Here is a 21,761-nt window from a genome sequence, read left to right as displayed (position 1 = left end):
AAGCTCAGTGCATAAAGCTAGTTTTTAGGTGGGTTTTCTAGGAAGCATATTTCCAGTGAACAATAAATGTCTTATACTGAGAATAAAGCTAGCAGGTTATAAGAAGTTCACCGAAAGCACGGCTTCAGAACTATTGATTACCATACATATATATTATAGAAACTGAATTAAAAATTGCATTTGAAAGTATTGTTTAGAAACAAAGTAAATCGAGAAACCTCCTCCACTTGCTAGCAGGAGTCATGAGGAAACCAGAGATCGAAAGGAAAGAATGTTGCCCACCGAAAAGAAAAAAGGGGGGGGGGGCAACAAATGTATTATTTTTATTTGTTTTATTTGTTTGTTTGTTTGTTTGTTTGTTTGTTTATTTAATGTTTGTTTGCTTTTGAGAGAGACAGAGTGTGAGAAGGGGAGGGACAGAGAAGGAGGGAGACACGGATTCGGAAGCAGGCTCCAGGCCTAGGACCTGAGCTCTCGGCACAAAGCCCGATGTGGGGTTTGAATCCATAAGCCAGCCATGAGATCATGACCCGAGCCGAAGTCAGACGCTTAACTGACTGAGCCCCCCAGGTGCCCCCAAATGTATGATTTTTAAAATCTGTTCTACAGGAACAGAAGAAATAGGTCAAAGACGGAGTGGATCAGGTAAGAGAGTAGGCAGGGCTCTGGGATGGAGTCGCATCTCTCTGCATGATTGAATTCCTGAGTTGACAGTCTTGACCTCTTTTCTCTGTGTGTCTCAGGAGCGGATGAATTTCTTCTCTCCACAAATTCACTTGGGGGTCCTTGAACTTGGTGGTATGGTCCTCTGTTGAAATAGCCAAGAGTCGATTAATCATAAAATGTGGAAATGCTGGGATTGGAATTGAGTGTGTAAAGTAAATTTGACAGGAAGTCTTCAGGACTGTCCCTAGCGCCCTCCCCTGCTGAGCATAGACTTTCCCTGCTTCTTCCCTTTATGTGAAGCCCTTTTATTTCTTAGCGTATCCTTTCAGTATTGGAAAGAGCAAGAAGTCACTTCCTTAGTACCCTGGCCTTTGCCCCAGCGTCCAGCAGAGACTTCTTATTGTACGGTGGGGCATTTCTCACCATTGTTTCCTAGTTCTCTTTACTGAATGCCAGTGACTGTGAAGGAGAGAGCGGGTGGGCACATGTGGAAGTGGAGCACATGTCTCAGGATACCACCTCTAACAGACGGAAGGGGGTCTAGCTCACCAGGTTCCTGGGAAGGCACCTCCCAGGTTGGAATGGGTGGCATCCTTTATAAATTGGAGACCTTTATTTTGCCAAATGATGATTTGAGGGGCTTCAAGGAACTTGCAGCTTTATGTCTGCAAACTCAAGAGGGGTTAAGAACCACTTAGGGAGGGAAACAGCAGGGAGTATGGCATCTTTTCTGAACTACAGCAGGAGCAGAAATGTGAGTCTCTAGGCCGCATCTAAAATTCAGGAATAAAAAGTCTTTCCCCTCATCCCCCTCCACCCCCTCACCCTATGCATTTTTACTTTTTTTTTTTTTTGCTTTCACTTAGAAAATAACTAAAATTAAATAATAATGATTATTATTAAAATTATTTTTAATTGTGATAAAATACATATTACATTTACCATCTTAACCATTTAAAAATTTTTTTTTAGTGTTTTATTTATTTTTGAGAGAGAGAGAGAGTACAAGCAGGGGAGGGGCAGAGAGAGAGGCAGACACAGAATCCGAAGCAGGCTCCAGGCTCTGAGCTGTCAGCACAGAACCCGACGCGGGTCTTGAACCCATGAACCGTGAGATGATGACCTGAGCTGAAGTAGGACGCTTAACCGACTGAGCCACCCAGGCGTCCCCATCTTAACCGTTTTTATTTTATTTTATTTATTTTTTTTTAATTTTTTTTAACGTTTATTTATTTTTGAGACAGAGAGAGACACAGCATGAACAGGGGAGGGGCAGAAAGAGAGGGAGACACAGAATCGGAAGCAGGCTCCAGGCTCTGAGCCATCAGCGCAGAGCCCGACGCGGGGCTCGAACTCGCGGACCGCGAGATCGTGACCTGAGCTGAAGTCGGACGCTTAACCGACTGAGCCACCCAGGTGCCCCCATCTTAACCGTTTTTAAATGGAATCATGTGGTATTTGTCTTTTGGTAACAGTTTATTTTGCATGATGTCCTTAAGGCTCCTCCATGTTCCAGTATGTGTCAGAATTTTAAGGCTGAATGATATTCCATTGTACGTAGATACCACGTTTTGTTTATCTGGTCATCCATCGATGGCTATTTGCATTGCTCCACCTTTTGGCTCTTGTGAATGTGCTGCTATGAACATGGGTGTGCAAGTATTTTTACTTTTAATACTTGTAGGTCCTAAGCTGAGAGTTGCTAGAAAGAAAAATTAAGTCACCATGACTGTGTAGTCATAAGATAATATAACTCTCCAACTCTTTAGTACTCAGATAGGATAAGTAGTTAGGTAGAAGGATTTAAGTGTATTAGGTAATATTGTCATATAACAGAGGGTTATCCAGAATTATTCTCAATTTTTCATGCTATCTCCAACATGGCTAGAAGTATATATACTTTTTAAAATTTTCAGTAAAAGACTACAGTACATGCTATTTTCTTCCCCCATTAGATTTTCTTCTAAAGAAATTACAACTCAGCAGTTATAGTTTCCACAAGGCCCGATAATAAGTCTTCCGATTTACTTGGTAGTAAGTGGAGCCCAGGGTTAAACGTAATAGTTGTCACCACCTGTCTGTGTGGAATGGACAATACCCTGAACAGCAGGCTTGGCAGAGGGACCCATCCTGAGCCTGGAAACATGGCATCCCAACCCGCCACTACACAGGCCATAATTCTGGAGGTTCAGACATGCCAGAGATCAGATAATGTCCCCTTGAAATATGTGAAATAACCTCCTACGGAAGTGGCCTGCCATTATGTGGTTGACTGCTACTTCAAAGGGCGCATAAAGCATTACAAATAAGTTCCATTATACTCCAAAGAAAGAAGTTGCTAGAAGATAAGGAAGAGCTGGGTTCAGGAATGGCTGGATTTAGGAAGAACAACACTCAAAATAGTAAATGAAAACATTTAGTACGTGGAGGAGGAGGTTATGAAATATTGCTATCCTTGTATCTCTGTTACCTATAAATTAACTTCAGGAAGCTACAAATGTTAGAGTAATAATTAAACTATAATAAAGTAATTAGAAATAACAAAAATATATTACTGGAGATAATAATAACAAGAGTCAGCACAAGCTCCACCTTCTTTTTGGAGTTCACTGACCTCTTCCCTGAGGTGTTCCCTGTGCATCTGTTACTGTGGCTCCCCAGCCCCCTCAGAGTCTCACTCACACTGGTTAGTTGGGTCTGTACCTGCCTCCCTCTAGAATATGAAATGCTCTTAAGGGAAGGGACCGTCTTGGCCAAGTGGTATCTTCCAAAGGAAATTAAAGGTAGCTGAGCTGGCAGAACTGAACCAAGGATGCAAAGGGAGTATTTGTCCATATGATACATCAGAATTGGGACTGACAAAGAAAACACAAGATGAATGAAGCCCGAGGATGTAATACAGCGACTACAGTTGATAACATTGTGTTGTATAACTGAAATTTGCTAAGAGAGTGGAACTTAAATGCCTTTCTCCAAAGAAGAGAAAAAAGAGATAAATATGGGAGGTGATAGATGGGGGAGTCCTTCTACCATGTTTACATATATCATTATAAGCATGATGCACACTTTAAATATCTTACAATTTTACTTGTCAAGTATACGTCAATAAAGTGAAATAAAAAAAGAAAAGAAGATACAAATGTTGGAACACAATATGATGTCTGTAGTAATATTTACATTTAAAAAATTTTTTTCTATGTTTATTTGTAAGAGAGAGAGAGGGAGGGAGGGACAGAGAAACAGGGAGACACAGAATCCGAAGCATGCTTCAAGCTCTGAGCTGTCAGCACAGAGCCCCATGCGGGGCTTGAACTCATGAACCGTGAGATCATGACTTGAGCTGAAGTCGGACGCTTAACCTGACCGATTCACCCAGGTGCCCCTGAATTAATCTTTACAATTAACATTAATTAATAATACTATGTAAGAAATAACTGAAATCACTTACTAGAGAAAGAGGAAGAGAGGATGGAAGGAAGATTGCTTTTTCTAAGTTTCTGAGAAGAAATATCTTATTCTCTCACACTCATTCAGGTTATCAGTTATTTCTCAATTTTTGTTATGATCCCAGTAAGTTCTAGAATTCTGGGACATGCTCAATCCAGAACTACAGAACTAGATGAGTATTTGAAATACATTTGAAAGAAGAAAAAAAAAAAAAAACCTAGGTTTTTATATTTTTCCCCAAACCTGGGCTGGAAAAGTACACATAAAAAACCTCAGAAACCAAAAGCTACATCTGTAGAGGATACAGGAAGATTTTTAAAATTTTGCTTTTCAGAATTTGACATGGCATTGAAATAAACACCATTTAGTGGTACTTAAAGTAGTCAAGGAAGCCCTCTTGGACATATTGAAACAAAAGTGGCTTAAAAATTTCTTCTTCCACCTTGAAGATATTATGTTAAGTGAAATAAACCATTCACAAAAGGACAAATGCTGTATGATTCTACTTAATGTAAAGTACCCAGAATGGTCCAATTTATAGAGACAGCAAGTAGAAAGGTGGTTGCCAGAGGCTGAAGGAAGGAGGAAATGGGGAGTTACGATTTAATGGGTACAGAGTTGCAATTTTGCAAGATGGGAAGAGTTCTGTGGATGTGGTGGTGATGGGTGCACAACAGTGTGAAGGCAGTTGATGATACCGTTTAAAAATGGTTAAGATGGGGGCCTCCAGGCTGGTTCATTCAGTAGAGCCTGCAACTCTTAATCTCAGGGTTGTGAGTTTGAGTCCCATGTTGGGTGTAGAGATTACTTGAAAAAAAAAAATGGTTAAGATGGTGAATGTTACATGTATTTTACCACAACTAAAAACGAAAAGCTATTTCTTCTCTTTAAAGAACAGGGGAGGCAGATTTTGTAGTAGTTGGTAGTAGATAAAAGTACAAGAATTGTAGAGGGGTGGGGGGCGCCTTGATTAAGCATCCTGACACTTGATTTGGCCTCAGGTCATGATCTCATGGTTCGTGAGTACGAGCCCCATGTTGGGCTCTGCGCGGACAGCGCTGAGCCTGCTTGGGATTCTCTTTGTCTCCCTCTGTCTTTGCCCCTCCCCTATGCATGGGATCTCTCTCTCTCTCTCTCTCTCTCTCCCCCCCCCCCTCTAAATAAACAAAAAAAGAATTGTGGGAGGAGGTAGGAGCACTTATCTGGAGGTTTGCACGAGAGGAGCGGTACAGCCAATCACACCCTTTACTGAGTGCTGCATGCAGTCTCAGTGCCTCAGGGTGGCGGAGCCCCCCGGGCCACCCTGGCAGTCTGTGGGGAGCCTGTTCCCCTAGCAGGGCCACCTCACATCCTGGTGGGAAGTCCTCGGGGTGGCACAAGGTGAGCCCCTTGTTCACCAGGGCTGGCTTAACTCTTGAGTGCGCCTTTCATGGGAAAGCCCCTGAGCTCTACAGTACGCTGGCTGCACCTGCTAAGACAGGCCCTGACTTCTGTCCGGGTCCTGCCTCCGTGTCCTGCAGTGTTCAGAAAAGTAGATTACCTTCAACTGGAACTGGTAGGCAGGGAGGGAATCCTTGTTCCTGAGGCTGTCTGTCTCAGCCTGTGCAGCCAGCAAGTCCACTACTCTGGATGCTTCCAAAACACCACCCAGTCCCACACGCATGGGGTTCCTGAATTGCCCAGCTCTGAGGCGGCAAGCCTTTGGGAAGTAAGATAAGCTAATTTACAGGTGAAATGATAACCTGCTTTAAAGCACTTTAACAGACACTTTTATAACACTCCTTTAGAAGGATCGGATATGATAACCTGTGAGAGAGAGTCAGATTGTGCACTAGGCAAATCTGAGGATGCCAGGAGAGAATGGGACTGACCCTGGAAGGCAGCCAGTTGTCTCGTTTTCCTGTCGTGTTCCCTGGAAGGTGCTCTGTGATGGCCAGCCCAGGTTTTTCTTAGGACTGTTGCTGAATTGTCTTAAATTAGCGACCATTTTCAGAAGGTTTGCTTCAAGCGGTGGAGACAGTCGCTGCCCCAGGCTGTGGCTGCTCTGTGTCAAGTATGACAGCAGCTCCTGGAGGCTGTGTCAGCTGTGAGAACACGATTTCTCTCCATCATCCCACACAGACAGCTCTGGAGTCTCCGGGGAACCTGGCCAGGCCCTGTGGATGGCTTTCTATAGATCTGCCCCCATTCCTGGAGGAACATCCCAATGTGGATACCCGCCCGAGGCTGTGGGGGAACATTGCCACTTCTCTAATATTCCTGTATCCTCAGCAGTGTTAAAACTCACAGGAACTAGAGAGAAAAGGAACCAGAGAGACCCAGGCTAGCTAGAACTGAAGTTCTCGTGTTGCTTTGGGGAAAGTATAAAAAATGACATCTCTGAGGCTCGGTTTCCTTATTTGTCAGATAGGAACAATAAGAGTAATTTCTCTGTCACTTCCTGCAGCGGTAGCTGTGAATCCGTCAAGGGCACAGAGCATCAGAGGGTTAAGGGTGGAGATTGGAGTTGGGGGCAAGAAGTGTGTGCTGAGGAAGTTCTTTGGAAATGTCTGTCACTGTATCAGTATACGTGTTCTTACTTGTGGCTTTTTAATTTATGAATTATAATAAGACATAGTTTTCTGTCTTACTGAATTTAGATTCCTCTGTCTGGTGTGGGCTTTCCTCATTAAAGGGTGTTAAGTTTGACAGGTTTTATTCTCTCCCTCTCTTCCCCCCTCTTCTCCCCTACCTTCACACTGAACTTGAACTGTAGTCCTTGGGTAGGAGTCCCATAAGGAGCCTGTCCTGATTGCTTGGGAGTTTATTTTATGGCTGGCAGGTGATTGCGTGAACATAAAGTAAACCCCTAGGATAGTAAATAATGTGATTGTTTAAGATTAGTCTTCAAAAGGAGGCAGCCATACTCTTGTAAAAATTTAACCTTAGAGCCAGGAAGTGCCATTAAATTGGGTTAACAGTTCTTGCTGCTGCTTATAAACTTAGAAGCAGGCCCAGAGACCAGGAATTTAATCTGAAACCTGATTCTCTTTTGTTCACAATGAATCACATACATTTGGAAAGGAAGAGAATTATAACAACATTCCTGTTTTAGCTAGTCTCCCTTTACCAAAAACCAGATGAAAAAAATTGCAGCAGTTTTAAGGCTATCTTGCCTCCACGCCTCTTGTATATTTGCTGCCAGAGAAAGAAAAAGTTCTGTTTACAATAACAACATCCACCCCACTGTCCAAAAAAGGTTCTGTCTAATTTCTAATCTGATAAAACCCTGCCCAATTATTGATTTTGGACAGCTAAAACCTACTGCAGCCAAAATCTGGGTTTTGACAGTACATTAGAATAGCACCGCATTTCATTAACTCAAAGACGCCACACGTTGTAAGATCCCTCCTGATTTCAGAGATGTTAACATGCATCTTAGACTTGGTGAAAGACAGCACAAGAATTTTCCTTGATAAATTTTGAGTAAATAAAATTTAGAAGACTTTCTTACCTCCTCCTGAAAGGGCTATTGGACATATGTATTCTTTTTCAATGAAAAGAAATTTTTCTTTTTGAAAAAAAATTAATTTTATTACATTTCTGAAAATAACAGTATTGGTCCTTCTATATCCCTAAATCAGGGTTGGGACTCTGCAATATCTTCCGTTATTTTTTACTTTCTTAGTTTAAATTTCATATGATCTTCTATGCTAAGACACCTGCTTTTCAAATTTGGGCTTTTATTTTTTTTTCTCTTTCTTTTTTTTAAAATATAATTTATTGTCAAGATAGCTAACATACAATGTATACAGTGTGCTCTTGTCAAATTTGGGCTTTTAAATGCAGGCTGTTAGTTATTCTAAGAGGAAATTGCTAAATTAAACAAATTTTAATATACATTATTCATTAAAAGTCATGTAAGAGGGGCACCTGGGTGGTTTAGTCGATTGAGCATCTGAATTCAGCTCAGATCATGATATCACTGCTTGTGGGTTCGAGCCCCGTGTTGGGCTCTGGGCTGACAGCTTGGAGCCTGGAGCCTGCTTCATATTCTGTATCTCCCTTTCTCTCTCCCCATCTCTGTCTCTCTCTCTCTCTCTCTCTCTCTCTCAAAAATAATTAAACATTTTAAAACTTTAAAAAAAGTTATATAAGATTAAAATAGATATGTACGGGGCGCCTGGGGTGGCTCGGTTGGGCCACCGACTTCAGCTCAGGTCATGATCTCATGGCCTTTGGGTTGGAGCCCCATGTCAGGCTCTGTGCTGACAGCTCAGAGCCTGGAGCCTGCTTCAGATTCTGTGTCTCCCTCTCTCTCTTCTCCCCACCTTGTGTTCTATCAAAAATAAATAAACGTTAAAATTAAAAATAAAATAGGTATGTATAGTTATTATAGTCAAGGAAATATATCATTGCAGAAAATTTGGAGAGATGATAATATTTTAATGTTTGCAAAACTGCATTAGGTATATCGATTAATCACCAGATTTACATATTGGAAGTTATTCTCTTATAAATTAGTGTCGTATTTTGATAGGTTTTAATTCTCTCCTTTCCTCCAACTCTTTTTATTTGTTCTTTACTAGTCTTACGTGTGTCTATTTTTTTCCAGATTACTATCTTGGATGCAAAACGGAGCATGAACATTGGGATATTTCTTAAGCAATTTAAGAAGTAAGGTTTTTGCACATATTTGCAACTTTAGTCTCATCCACACTGTCAGCATCAGTCTGGGTGTGGCTGAGCTGAAATTCAGCTTCTAATAAAAGCAAAAGTCATTCCTCATACTTGTATATCCTTGTTAGATACATGGTGTGATGAGTACCCAAGTGTCTGTCAATCTCTGCTGTTTTCCTGCATGAAAACAGAACCTAGTGGCTTGAAGTACAGGGAGAGTTGCCTGGGGGTGTCTGTTCAAGCCTGTCATGTCAGGGAATTTATAAATTCATCTGTAGTGTTGCCCCTCGAGTGGAAGTTGGACTGGTGAGTCAACAGTGGTTAAATGCCAGTGTTCTACAGTGGAAAGGAAAGGCTCGCCAGGTTTCCATGTGACCAGAGGATTGCTTTTCTTCACCCAGAGAAGACCCCCAGAGGTTGCTGCCTTTCTGGGATGCCCAAGGATGGGCTTCTGGATGAAGAGCGTGTCAGCATCCCTGTTTTCCCTGGCAGTGGGGCCCTTGTGATCACTGACACAGCATGTCCCTCAGACTGGGAAGAAGGCGGGATGGCAGGAGGGTGGAGGTGATTTGTTTTAATTTCCACTGGCTTGTGTTTCTTTGGCACTTCAGCAAATGTGAAATGGAATCTGATTAATTGTCTTTTCAAGGTCTCCTCAGTCCATCGTAGAAGATATTCATCAAGGAAAGAGTGAACATTATGGATCAGAGACGCTGCGAGAATTTCTTAAGCTTTTGCCAGAGTCAGAGGAGGTAAGGAATTTGGCACATGAATTTTAGATGTTAGGAGTGATGATAAAACCTTAACATTTTTCAGAGTGTCAAAACTCACATGGGAAGGGGACTCTGCTACTCGGAGCCAGAGTTTTCTCACCTAAAAGTAAAAAGTCACCTAAGAGAGGGAGTGTAAGTTGTGGAGTTAGGGAATCTAGGTTTAAACTGAAGCTGTACCCTTGCAAGTTTCCTAACTGCAGTGAACTCAGTTTCCACACCTATGCAGAGAGGATGATGGTGCTTGCCTCGCTGGATTGTCAGGATGCTGAAAGCCTAGCTATGCGCTGGATGTGGTACTCGGCACGTGGGACCTGAATATGAACTTTGGTTTCCTTTTCCATCTTCCAGTGATGGTTTTTGCCTAGGCTGTACCCAGGTTATTTTATAAATGCATACACTTTTTAAACAAAAAAGTAAAACGAAACCTCTTTGGGATGGATATGCTCTAAAATTTTGGAGAGGTAGGTAAACTGTTAATAAATGTCTAATTGACTAAAAGGTGAAAATTGCTGTGATAGCAATATAGTACTACAATATAAAGTTATTGATCTTTTTTTTAGACTGAATTAACTGAACTGTTGAATGGTTAGGAGCTTGATAGAAAAAAACAGTTTATAACATTGTCATGTTGCCGATTATTTTTGAAGAAGGGGACCCTGAAAAACTTCAGTAAGAAATTACATGAATACATGTGCTTGTAAACATTTGAATAATACAGAATCTTAAAGTGAAAAGTGTAAGTTATCCTTTCTACACATACCACTGCTTCCTCCTCCCGCATCCCTCTCTTCTTCCCAGACATAATTTATGGAATTCGACTTTAGTGCCATTGATAACAAGAGAAGTATATATCTGTGCTTTTTCTTTTATATCGATCAGTGATAAACTCACAATGCCAACTTGAGGGTCTTACGAGGTAGCTCGATATTCTAGGTGTATTTGGTAACCTGAACCTCTCTTTCTATGTCAGGTTTTCTGTTTGCAAATTAAGTGTAATTTATCTAAGCTAAGATTAATTTTTTTTTAATTTTTTTTAATCTTTATTATTTATTTTTGAGAGAGAGAGAGAAAGAGAGGGAATGAGCAAGGGAGGGGGCAGAGAGAGAGGGAGACATAGAATCCGAAGCAGGCTCCAGGCTCTGAGCTGGTAGCACAGAGCCCCATGCGGGGTTCGAACCCACAAACTGTGAGATCATGACCTGAGCCGAAGTCGGACACTTAACCGACTGAGCCACCCAGGCGCCCCTAAGCTAAGATTAATTAACAGCATTTATTAATGTTAGTGGAGGGTCTTAAAGTCCTGAAGGGAAGGTACATTAAATCATAATTTACCCTGGATCTTATATGCTAAACAGTCCTTAGTCTTTTTTTCTTTTTTTTTTAATGTAAAGAATGAGAGTCCCAAAAACCTTTAATGAGGATGGATAGGATTTAATTAATTTGAATTTTAAAAGGATTGCGTTGGTCTCAAAATCTTACTCCTGCTTGGGCTTTTTTCATGTCTCCTCCTTAGGGCTGTTCTGGTTCCCACTCCTAACTGACCTCATCGTTTATTTAAGTGAGGATCAGATTTGATAGTACATGTGAATATGCTCTAAAAAGCTCTGAGTTTCTAACTAAATGGAGGTTAGGCATGGGGGAGACTGCCAGCTTTGTGCCATGAAGAGTTGGCAGATTAAGTACAGTTTTCTTAATATCTTCATTTCTAATTTTTAATTCAGAGGTGATTAGAGAATGCAAAGGCTGTGGAAGACTCTGGGATTTTTCAGAGAAGCAGCTTAGCTGTCAAACCTCTCGTGTTTAAAAGAACCCTGCTTTTTGAGTTGTGTGTGGGATATAATTCAAATGTGTGGTGGGGGGGATGTTAAGGGCAAGATGACTAAAACCCACCCAGGCGCTGCCCTGAGTCCTGAGGCTTTCACTCACCCCCAGACAATTAGCTGACCCCGGAGACAGTGTCCTGCTGGGATGAAACACCGCCCTGGGATCCCGACAGGCGTCCCAGCCACTGAGCCAGGCTGCAGCTGCTTCTCCCTCCTCTGCAGGGTCATCCTCAGTCTGAATATCCGACAAGCTTGCTCACACTCTTTCTTGTTTACATTACTGACTCTTGGCTTCAGTTCACCACACCCTCCACACTCAACTGGGAGCTTCCTTCAGCAGGAACACCCTGACAGTCCCCCAGGGCATCTTGGCGCCCCTCCCTAACCCACTCTGGGGTTCTGCACTGGCCTGGCCAGGGGAGTCTTGGGGAAAGCCGAAGCCACCTCATGACCAGTGCCCCCTGCAAGGGCCTTGTTGTGAGTGCTGCATGGCCTCTGGCACCACCCGGACCAGGGCCGACCCCAGAGTCTTGGTGGAGGGTGGAGGATGGGGATGAGGCCAAGAGGGAGTCAGTGCCAAGTGAGAGAGGTTTAGGAATGTGGCAGAAATATGTTAATAAATGCACAAGTGTCTGCGTAACTGCATGTTGCTAAGTCTGTGGTGTAACGTTCTGTGCTCGTTTTTTGCACAAGAAGGGACTAAACATTTATTGAGTGTCCCCATGTTCCAGGCACTGGGCAGGGCAAAATCCAGTCGAGCGAGATAATGTGCTCAAGTGCGTACGTAGCCCAGTGCCTCGCACATAGAAAGTCACTAAACCATAGCTGGGATTATTTAGTGTGTCTCTTTCATTTAATTCTCCTGGCAACATTGTAAGATACTCCTCATTTTACAGAGAGGAAACTGAGGCTCACACAAGTTAGCCAGAGCCCATCTAGTGGCACATAGTTGATAAGCCGTTGAGGAAGGTGGATTTGCGCGTTATTTGAGCCCACAACAGTTCCTTCTGCTGCGCTCCACTGCCTCCCTTTGAGGAAGGAAGGGCAAAGGTTCTCAAGACCCCGCCTTGCACCGCACTGGCTTCCCAGCCTTTTCATCGCCCCTACTTTCACAGAGGACCAGCGTGAGTGTCACTTGAATGATACCGTAATCTTATCAGCATGTTGAAAATACGAGCGGAAACAGCCCTTTTCTGTCCCGCATTCTCAGCTGACAAGCCAGCAGAAGGTTAATTTGTTTTCAGGATCTCTCTGCCCTTCACCACAAATCTTTTATCTGGCGTTGTTTGTTCATCTCGCCTTAAACTCGTAGTTGAAACTTGCAGAGGAAGAGGGTAGACCCAGAAATAAAAGCAGTGGGAGTGGGTTCTTTGTCCTGAAAAGTATTCCTGTGCCCAGAGAGGGGACAGGGAAGAGGCTTGTGTAGGAACAGGGAGGACGGTGGAAGGGAGCCCTGACCCAGCCTGCAAGCCCTTCCCTGTGTCGGGGCTGGTGCCCCATCCCTGCATCACTGTCAAGGATAAAGGGCGGGAAGGTGGTAGAGATTTTCTGTTCTCTCTGGCATCAGGTTGGTTGCGTCGTTTGACATTTTCATCACTTCATCCCTACCTTCTTTGCTGACTCTGCCCCTGGGAGGGGAATGACAGGGGGGAAGCCCCAAGGTCTTCTGTTGGGTGAGTTTGTTGGTGGGAAATCTTGCTATTTCAAGGCCATGTGAGTGGAATTAGATGGGATGAAGGAGGTCTGCCCTTTGGAATGTGTGAGTCTTAAGGAGCATGCTGTTTGCTATTAGGACAGAAACCGGGCACAACCAGGTCATAATGAGAGTCACTTGGCTCAGCCAACAAAATTATGCCTAACAATGTTTGATAAATGCTGTTTGATGATGACGAGAATGCACAATAATTATAGGGTTTGTTCACCTCTCTTTTACCTCCCTACCACTGCGAAGGTACGATAATCCCTCTTAATGAACATAAGGCTCATTTTGAAATGGAACTAAGAACTGTATACATGGCACTTAAATTCAGGACTATCTTTCCATCACCATTCTCTTGAAATCCATAAACATTTTTTTAGCTCTTTATACAAGTGAAGGAGATTAATCATTGTTCAGTTAGAGTTGAGCACATGTTTAATAGAAATATCTACCAAGTTGATTTAGCATGACCTATTCCTATGTTTTAGACAGAAAATTGTGCTGTTTTCAGAAGCTTTGCACATGCTGCGTAGATGGTCTTACAAAAGGTACAACCTCAATCTGCCCCTGCCCATATATAGTGAACCGCCAAACTCTAGTTCACAAGGGATCAGGATTCATCCTGTGGCTTTCTCAGTTCAGCCAGGCATTGGTTTGGGTTTAGCTAAACCAGAAATTCCGTCTGCCCTTAAACTGAGTATGGCTAAAAATGGTAAATTCACTTTGGGGCCCTAAAGGTAGGGGAAATAATGCAGTTTGATAAATGGCTATTTTCTGCCCGTTGGGGAAAAAAAACCAAAAACCAAAAAAACCGCAGTCTTAACCACCAGTGAGTCTGCACTATTACGTTTTGAATTTTCAGGTAGTTGATGTAGCTACTTCAGCTTGTGGATCTTTGCAGATTTTCCCTCCCCTGTGTTTTGGAACTGTCGTTTCCTATTTTCCAAGAGACAGAGACATCATGTTATTTTTATGGGACCCCCCCCATAACCCAGGGGATGGAAGAGAGTAGTAAGCTTTATAAAGAGTCCTGAAAGATGGTAAGTGCTTATTGGCAACAGTTAGCTGCAGAGATAGGCCGTCTACTTAAAAGTAGCCCCAAGGTTCTACTTACCGTAAAGTATTTTTGTTGGAAGATGCTAGACTACTACTACAGGGGACATAAAAGAGTTTTTCCACTGGGTGGGTCCCGTTTTCTATGGGAGGAAGGCATTGACTTGCTCTGATGCAGTTTGAGAACTCTCTCTTTGCTTCCATCCCCACCTGCTAGCTGTTTGGCTATGTTCCCATGTCAGAACTCTTTTGTTTTTCTTTGCTATGGTTGAAGGAATAACTTTTAGTTGAGTTTAATGTTTTACAAGAGTAATGCATGTTCATTGTAGACGTGAGAAAATAAAAATGAGCAGCAGAAGAAAACAATAGTCGCCTTAATCCTATCACCCGTGTAAGTGGCCCTTTTTAGTCTTTTGCCTGTGTATAAGGTGTGTACATGGAAGATAGGGGGGCATAGTGGACGCTTTTTAAAAAATTTATAGAAATGGGATCTGACTGTATATATTGTTTTATTACTTGATTTTTTTCATAGGAGGAAGTCTTGACCTTGACCTCAGCTGCTTGAGCCATTTTCCTTTTTACCTTCCTTCTGGAGAGCCAGCGTGTAGTGACCTCAGCACACAGTATCCCCTTCCTATAAAGTTATTCTTGTGGAGGGGGACTTGGGCCACAGCAAGGTCGGTTAGCACTTACCCAGTCAGAATATTTTATATCCAGAATACCCAAAATATTAAGATTTTTTCATTAAGAACTTAGAGGACCATGTTATAATGGTAACCCAGTCTTTTCTGTCTTCTCCCAGTGATCTCCCTTCCAGATTATAACTTTACAGAAAATTTTCATCCTTAGATCTGACCCTTTAGTAACCTCCCTGAGGATTCCTGTGGCTCCGGTTCTGTGGTTTGATTGGGATTGTTTATACCCACAAACGTGACACAACTCTTCTCTTTCTGATTTGTTTGGTTTATCTTCTTTCAAAAAACAACATAGTAGATGTGGTGATTTCCTTTTCTGTCTTTTCCTGGGCCTACATTTTTGATTTGAATTGAGCACTGAAGTCTCATTTTCTTAAAGGAATTTTAAGATGAAATTTAAAACAATGTTACCTTTTAATCATAAGTTATTTTTTTGTCTGCCTTCTTTTCCATTTGTCTTTTAGATAAAGAAATTAAAAACATTTAGTGGAGATGTGTCCAAGCTGTCGCTGGCAGATTCCTTTCTGCACTACTTGATTCAGGTGCCAAAGTAAGGATAATCCATCACTCTTCTTTTCAGAGTAAGGTTTTAAAATTAATGACATAAGATTCTACAGGTTTACTTTTTATTTTTCAGCTATTCACTTCGGATTGAAGCCATGGTGCTAAAGAAGGAATTTTTACCTTCTTGTTCTTCTCTATACACAGACATAACAATTCTAAGAACTGCTACAAAAGGTAAGTGAATACGTGATGCTTCGTGTAATTTGTTTTTATTAATTTTGGTAGCAGTTTATTTTATTTTAATACTTACTCTTTTCTTACTTGTTTTTGAGAGACCGAGGGAGACAGAGTGCGAGTGGGGGAGGGGCAGAGATAGAGGGACACACAGAATCCGAAGCAGGCTCCAGGCTCTGAGCTGCCAGCACAGAGCCCAATGCAGGGCTCGAACTCACGAATCGTGAGATCATGACCTGAGCTGAAGTCGGATGCTTAACCGATTGAGCCACCCAGGCACCCCAAATATTTATTCTTTTTAGTAAGCATTCTTCTCTTAATTTTTACAAATTCATTTACTTTTTTAATTCCAGTGTGCTTAATGTACAGTATTATCTTAGTTTCAAGTGTGCAATGTAGTGTTCAACAATTCTATACATCACTCGGTGTTCATCATGACAAGTGCACTCCGTAATCCCTATCACCTATTCCTCCCATCCCCCCACCTACCTCCCCTCCGGTAAACACCAGTTTGTTCTCTATAATTAAGTCTGTTTTCTTGTTTGTCTCTTTTTCTCTGTTTTTGTTTCTTCCATTCCACATATGAGTGAAATCATGTGGTATTTGTCTTTCTCTGACTTATTTCACTTAGCATTATATCCTCTAGATCCATGCATATTGTTGCCAATGACAAGATTTCATTGTTTTTTATAGTTGACTAATGTTCCATTGTGTATATATATATATATATACACATTGTGTTTTCTTTATCCATTCATCAGTCAGTGGACACTTGGGTTGCTTGCATATCTTGGCTATCGTAAATAATGCTGCTATAAACATAGGGGTGCATGTATCCCTTTGAATTAGTGTTTTCATATATTTGGGGTAAATACCCAGTAGTGGAATTACCAGATCATATGGTAATTCTATTTTTGAGTTTTTGAGGAACCTCGTACTGTTTCCCACAGTGGCTGCACCAGCTTGGTATTAGCTTTTTTTTTTTTTTTTAAATAATTCTTTAAAAAATTTTTTTTAATGTTTATTTCTTTTTGGGAGACAGACAGAGTGCAAGCGGGGTGGGGCGGAGGGGGGAGGCAGAGAGAGAGGGAGTCACAGAATCTGAAGCAGCCTCCAGGCTCTGAGCTGTCAGCACAGAGCCTGACACAGCTCGAACCCATGAAGCACGGGACCGTGACCTGAGTGGAAGTCGGACGCTTAACCGACTGACCCACCCAGGAGCTCTGGTATAAGCTTATTTTTAAAAACTATTCAATTGATGGGGCGCCTGGGTGGCTCAGTCGGTTAAGCGTCCGACTTCAGCTCAGGTCACGATCTCGCGGTCCGGGAGTTCGAGCCCCGTGTCAGGCTCTGGGCTGATGGCTCAGAGCCTGGAGCCTGCTTCCAATTCTGTGTCTCCCTCTCTCTCTGCCCCTCCCCCGTTCATGCTCTGTCTCTCTCTGTCTCAAAAATAAATAAAACGGGGGGCGCCTGGGTGGCGCAGTCGGTTAAGCGTCCGACTTCAGCTCAGGTCACGATCTCGCGGTCCGGGAGTTCGAGCCCCGTGTCAGGCTCTGGGCTGATGGCTCAGAGCCTGGAGCCTGTTTCCGATTCTGTGTCTCCCTCTCTCTCTGCCCCTCCCCCGTTCATGCTCTGTCTCTCTCTGTCCCAAAAAAAATAAATAAAAACGTTGAAAAAAAAAATAAATAAAAAATAAATAAATAAATAAATAAAACGGTAAAAAATAAATAAAAATTTAAAAAAATAAATAAAAACTATTCAATTGGAATTAGAAGTGCAAGCGCCTAGATCTGCTACACCCTAAAAAGGGAAATGAGATATTACCTGGGATGACAATTAAGGTTTATTTCCATTTACTTTCCTCCCTAAGTGATTAATTGATTAATTAGTCAATTAATTAGCCAATTAATCCATCAGTGAGCATATTATCCTCCTGTAGAAGAAGGTTTCTTTCATCCCAAGCTTCAGAGTAAGCCTTGCTGCTTGCAGCTTGCTCTTGTTCCTCTCCCAGGTCAGCTCTCTGTGACTATGCAGTGTGTAGTGACTGCATGTGGGTGCTGGCTCCTGCTCAAAGCCTGGGCGCCTAGGCCAGCTGCATTTTTCCTCCCACCCTCTGGCCCCTGGTGTCCAGGACCTGCTTTGCCGGAAGCATACCTCCTGGCCCCTGACTCCTCCTGGGCATCTCCAGCATGACTCTTCTGCAGGTTCCTGATAGTTCTGCCCCCTGTTTCCTCTCCCACCTGCTTCCTCTCAAGACTCTAACACCTGGTGGGCTATTTACATTTGAGAGCAGCCAATGGGTTATGTCTGTTTCTTTGAATAGCTTGCTTACGCAGCTTGGATAGACTCCTGAGAGTTGCTCTGCTGTCTCACTCCACAGTGATGAGGTTTGGCCTTCTGGCATTTCTGGCGCTGAGCAGGCAGGCCTCGAATGTGTGTGGGCACTCCTCATCTCCAAGGTGGAGTCCCTGATGCTCCCTATCCCTCACATTTTCCAGGGTTTTCAGGGCCAGCCTGATTTCCTCTTGGTTGTTTTCTAGATTTCTAGTTATCAGTTAAGAGTAGAACTGTTGATTCCTATTTGATTTTCCTGTTTAGTTGCTCTGGTCTGTGTTGAGATAAAATGTTTCTCTTCAGTCCATCGTATTCATTTTAGAGAGGAGACTAAGAATTAAGGATGATTTTTCTTCTTTCAGTTAGAGAGGCCTTTTAGAATTTTTTCCTGGAGGCGCCTGGGGTAGCTCAGTCAGTTAAGCATCCAACTCGGTTCAGGTCATGATCTTTGCCGTTCGTGGGTTTGAGCCCTGCTTTGGACTCTGTGCTGACAGATCAGAGCCTGGAGCACATATCATACTCTGTGTTTCCCTCTCTCTTTGCCCCTCCCCCACTTGCACTCTGCCTCTCTCTCTCTCTCTCCCTCAAAAATAAACAAACATTAAAAAAATTTTTTTTTAAATTTTTTCCTGTACACCAAGGCTATCGCAGCAATGTTGGAAGAGTTGTTCTTCCTCTTCAAATCGAGTTGGAGGAATAGTTTTCATAATGAGCAAGGCAAATTTGTGGGCACGGTGGAAACGTTTCTTATCTGGTTAACCTTGAAATACTGGCCTTCTTAGATAACATAATACAGGCAATGGTCCAAATGTAAGTTTTTGTAAGTAATACCACACTTATTGGAGAATATGAACTTAAAAAAATCATAGGTGACATTTTATTTTCTATATATCGTGTAATTTTAATAAGCTTTTTTTTAGCTTCTTAAATACATTAACAATTTTTAATACTGTTTATTTGCACAGATGTGTGTACAAAAGCCTCTGTGTTTGTTAAAGAACTAATTTAAATGGGCACTTGAGTGGCTCAGTCGGTTAAGTGTCTGACTTTGGCCCAGGTCATGATCTCATGGTTCAAGGGTTTGAGCCCTACACTGGGCTCTGTGCTGACACCTTGAAGCCCATTTCAGATTCTCTGCCCCCTCTCTCTTTGCCCCTCCCCTGCTCACTTTCCCCTCTCTCTCTCTCTCTCTCTCTCAAATGAACATTAAAAAAATAAATAAAAATAAAGAGCTAATTTAAAAATATATTACAGTGAGAAGCTCCTTTTTAACCTTTAAGCCAATCCAAATGAAATGTATAGTTTTGAATAAAATAAACAGATTCTCTGGGTGCTTGGACCCTGAGGGTTAGTGCTTTGCAAGTTATTTACATGCCATCCCAACCTGTTTATTTTTTATCTCCTTGTAGCTCCTCGACGAAGCAGAATGTTGCTCTCTGTTTGCAGGTTCTATAAATGTAGTCTCAAAGGCTAATGGATATAAAGGGAAAAAATAAACAATTGCTGAGAAAAAGGTTATTCCTGTAACAGTATGCTGCTTTTCATAAGGCCTTTGCATTTTCCACTACTTGAAACTTTTCGTTATGGAAGTATTTTGTGAAACTTAACTATCATACCTATTTGATTCCCAGGTAAACACTAGGACGTGGATTACCGGTAGCAAATGGTGCATTAGATCTACCACAGCATGTGCTGCTTTATTTGTTTCCTCCAGTTTTTGCATGCAGTGTAGGGTCAGAGTTTGCTTCGGACTTTCCTGAACTTGGATGTGGTCACTGTCGTGTGCATTTAAGCTGAAGGGACTGTGGTGTGTTCTTTTTTGACAGAGCTGATGCTGTGTGAGGAGCTACATTCAATATTACACTTGGTGCTGCAGGCGGGGAACATCATGAATGCAGTAAGTAAAATTCAAAAGCATTAAAATGTTGCGTTTCTCACTTTATTTGTCTGTGCAGAGGTATATGTATATATTTTTTCTTTTGATTTGTCTTCTTTAGGGAGGGTATGCTGGCAATGCAGTAGGATTTAAACTGTCTTCTTTGCTCAAATTGGCAGACACAAAAGCAAACAAGCCTGGGATGAATCTTCTGCACTTTGTTGCACAGGTATGTGGAAATGGTGACTTCAGAGAGAGAATGAGTGTGAATCGTCCCCGGAGGTGGGGAGGTTTTTCCCAGGTGTAAGGGGGCATCACCTGGAAATAGGAAAGGGTGTGGTGGGTTCTAAGAAGGTTCTGTTTGCAGAAGCACTCTGCAGATTCCTGAGCTGAACTGTGCCTAGGGTTGTAGGACAGTAGGAAAGAGGAGGGGGTGGGGGAGGCAGGGGACAGGGTTGGCAAAACCCGATTATGAAGGGTTCACATCCTAAATGCTGGGGAATTTGGATTCATGCTGTAGCGTTTTGGAGCCAACAGAAGCTCATGCACAGCATAATGGCATGAGCAGGTTGGCTTTGTTTTTAGGAAAATAAGGCAATAATGAGAATGGGCTGCAGTGGAGAGAGAACTAGAAATAGGGCACCTCTTGGCAGAAGTTGGCTCTGATCGCTTGGCAAGAGCTGAGAATCAGAGTCCTAGCCACGCGGATGGAGAGCAGAGGCCTGGGTGTGAGACATTCCCAATGTTGGGTTGACTAGATTTGTAAGTGTAGAGTGAAGGGGTCAGAGCAATGAAAAAGATCACCTCCACTGGTGTCCCTCTGTGAACTATAGGTTAGCTCGCCTTGCCACGAGCACAGGGTTTGGTATCTTCCCCCTGTCCATCACCTCCATTTCTGACTGGGTCTTTGTGATACCGAAACAACCAATTACAAAGTGGAAAGTCAGCCAAAGACAGTTGCCTCTTTGTTGTTAAATTATCTCAAATTACGAATTACATCGATTTGTTTTTCCTTCACTGGATCACCTTTGTTGTTTTGACAGCAATCACACAGATATAGGTTTAAGCTGGGGAGGAAGCTGGGCTTGTTTCTAGTGTGAGCTTCAGAACAGGATGGAATTAGGATTTTGACTTGTCCTTTATTAGCTGTACTTCCTCAGACAAGTTACTGAAACATTAAGACCTTCAATTTCTTCATCTAATCATGGGCCTAGTGATACTGCAAAACAGGTAACCAACAGGGTTGAAGGGGATCATTTCATAACGTGCCAGACTCGTGTTTGGCACAGAGTAAGCGCTCCATAAATAATACACACAATTATTATGACATTCTTCAGAAGACAAAGGACATGTTGAACTCAGGGCTAATTTAAAAGTTAATTTCAGGGCATTAAAACCAGAAAATGTCTTCCTTACCCTATGTGCCTTGAAGGTAGCCTTCTGGCAGTTCTTTTATTTATTTATTTAAAAGGTTTTTGTTGTTGTTGTTTTGGTTTTGGTTTTGTTTTTTTGAGAGAAAAGCGTGTGAGTGGAGGGAGGGGCAAAGAGAGGGAGAGAATTCCAAGCAGGCTCTGTGCTGTCAGCTCAGAGCCCAGCATGGGGCTCGGTCTCACGAACTGTAAGATCCTGACCTTGGCCAAAATGAAGAGTCAGACGCTTAACCAAATGAGCCACCCGGTGCTTCCCTGGCAGTCCTTTTAGATCCATGTATCCAGGTGCTCTCTGTAACTTGGTCCCTACCCATGTGGGGATGTTTCCAGAGTTGGTGATTGCTTCCTTCATACCTACCTTCCTTGTATCCTCTGAGCAGATGAAGAATGCAAATACCTCCATGGCTTGTGCACCTTCTGATTAAAGTCATTTTGCAAACTGGTTTAACAGCTGAAGGTATCTTGGTCATATACAGGCACACTCATAGGTATGGGTGGTATTTAAGCAGGATTTATTGGATTCTCTTAGAAACAATGGGCCCTGCTAAGCTACCACCCACTTGCATTG

The 21,761-nt window shown here is 42.4% G+C and overlaps 1 protein-coding gene across 4 annotated transcripts in view; it reads left to right on the top strand.

The window, feature by feature from the left end:
• The window catches only part of FHDC1 (FH2 domain containing 1), a 42,791-nt gene that overhangs the window by 8,015 nt on the left and 13,015 nt on the right, over positions 1-21,761 (top strand). For all 4 annotated transcript variants that reach the window (XM_027067501.2, XM_027067516.2, XM_027067507.2 and 1 more), the window contains exons 3-8: positions 8,708-8,769; positions 9,422-9,524; positions 15,280-15,365; positions 15,453-15,553; positions 19,714-19,784; positions 19,885-19,992. In XM_027067501.2, the coding sequence (XP_026923302.1) occupies positions 8,708-8,769; positions 9,422-9,524; positions 15,280-15,365; positions 15,453-15,553; positions 19,714-19,784; positions 19,885-19,992 (531 nt within the window). The remainder of the gene's footprint in view (positions 1-8,707; positions 8,770-9,421; positions 9,525-15,279; positions 15,366-15,452; positions 15,554-19,713; positions 19,785-19,884; positions 19,993-21,761) is intronic.

The sequence above is a fragment of the Acinonyx jubatus genome, chromosome B1, assembly GCF_027475565.1.
Source record: "Acinonyx jubatus isolate Ajub_Pintada_27869175 chromosome B1, VMU_Ajub_asm_v1.0, whole genome shotgun sequence".
Classification (NCBI taxonomy): domain Eukaryota; kingdom Metazoa; phylum Chordata; class Mammalia; order Carnivora; family Felidae; genus Acinonyx; species Acinonyx jubatus.
The sequence above is the reverse complement of the archived record's forward strand: the minus strand, read 5'-3'. Positions and strand labels throughout refer to the sequence as shown.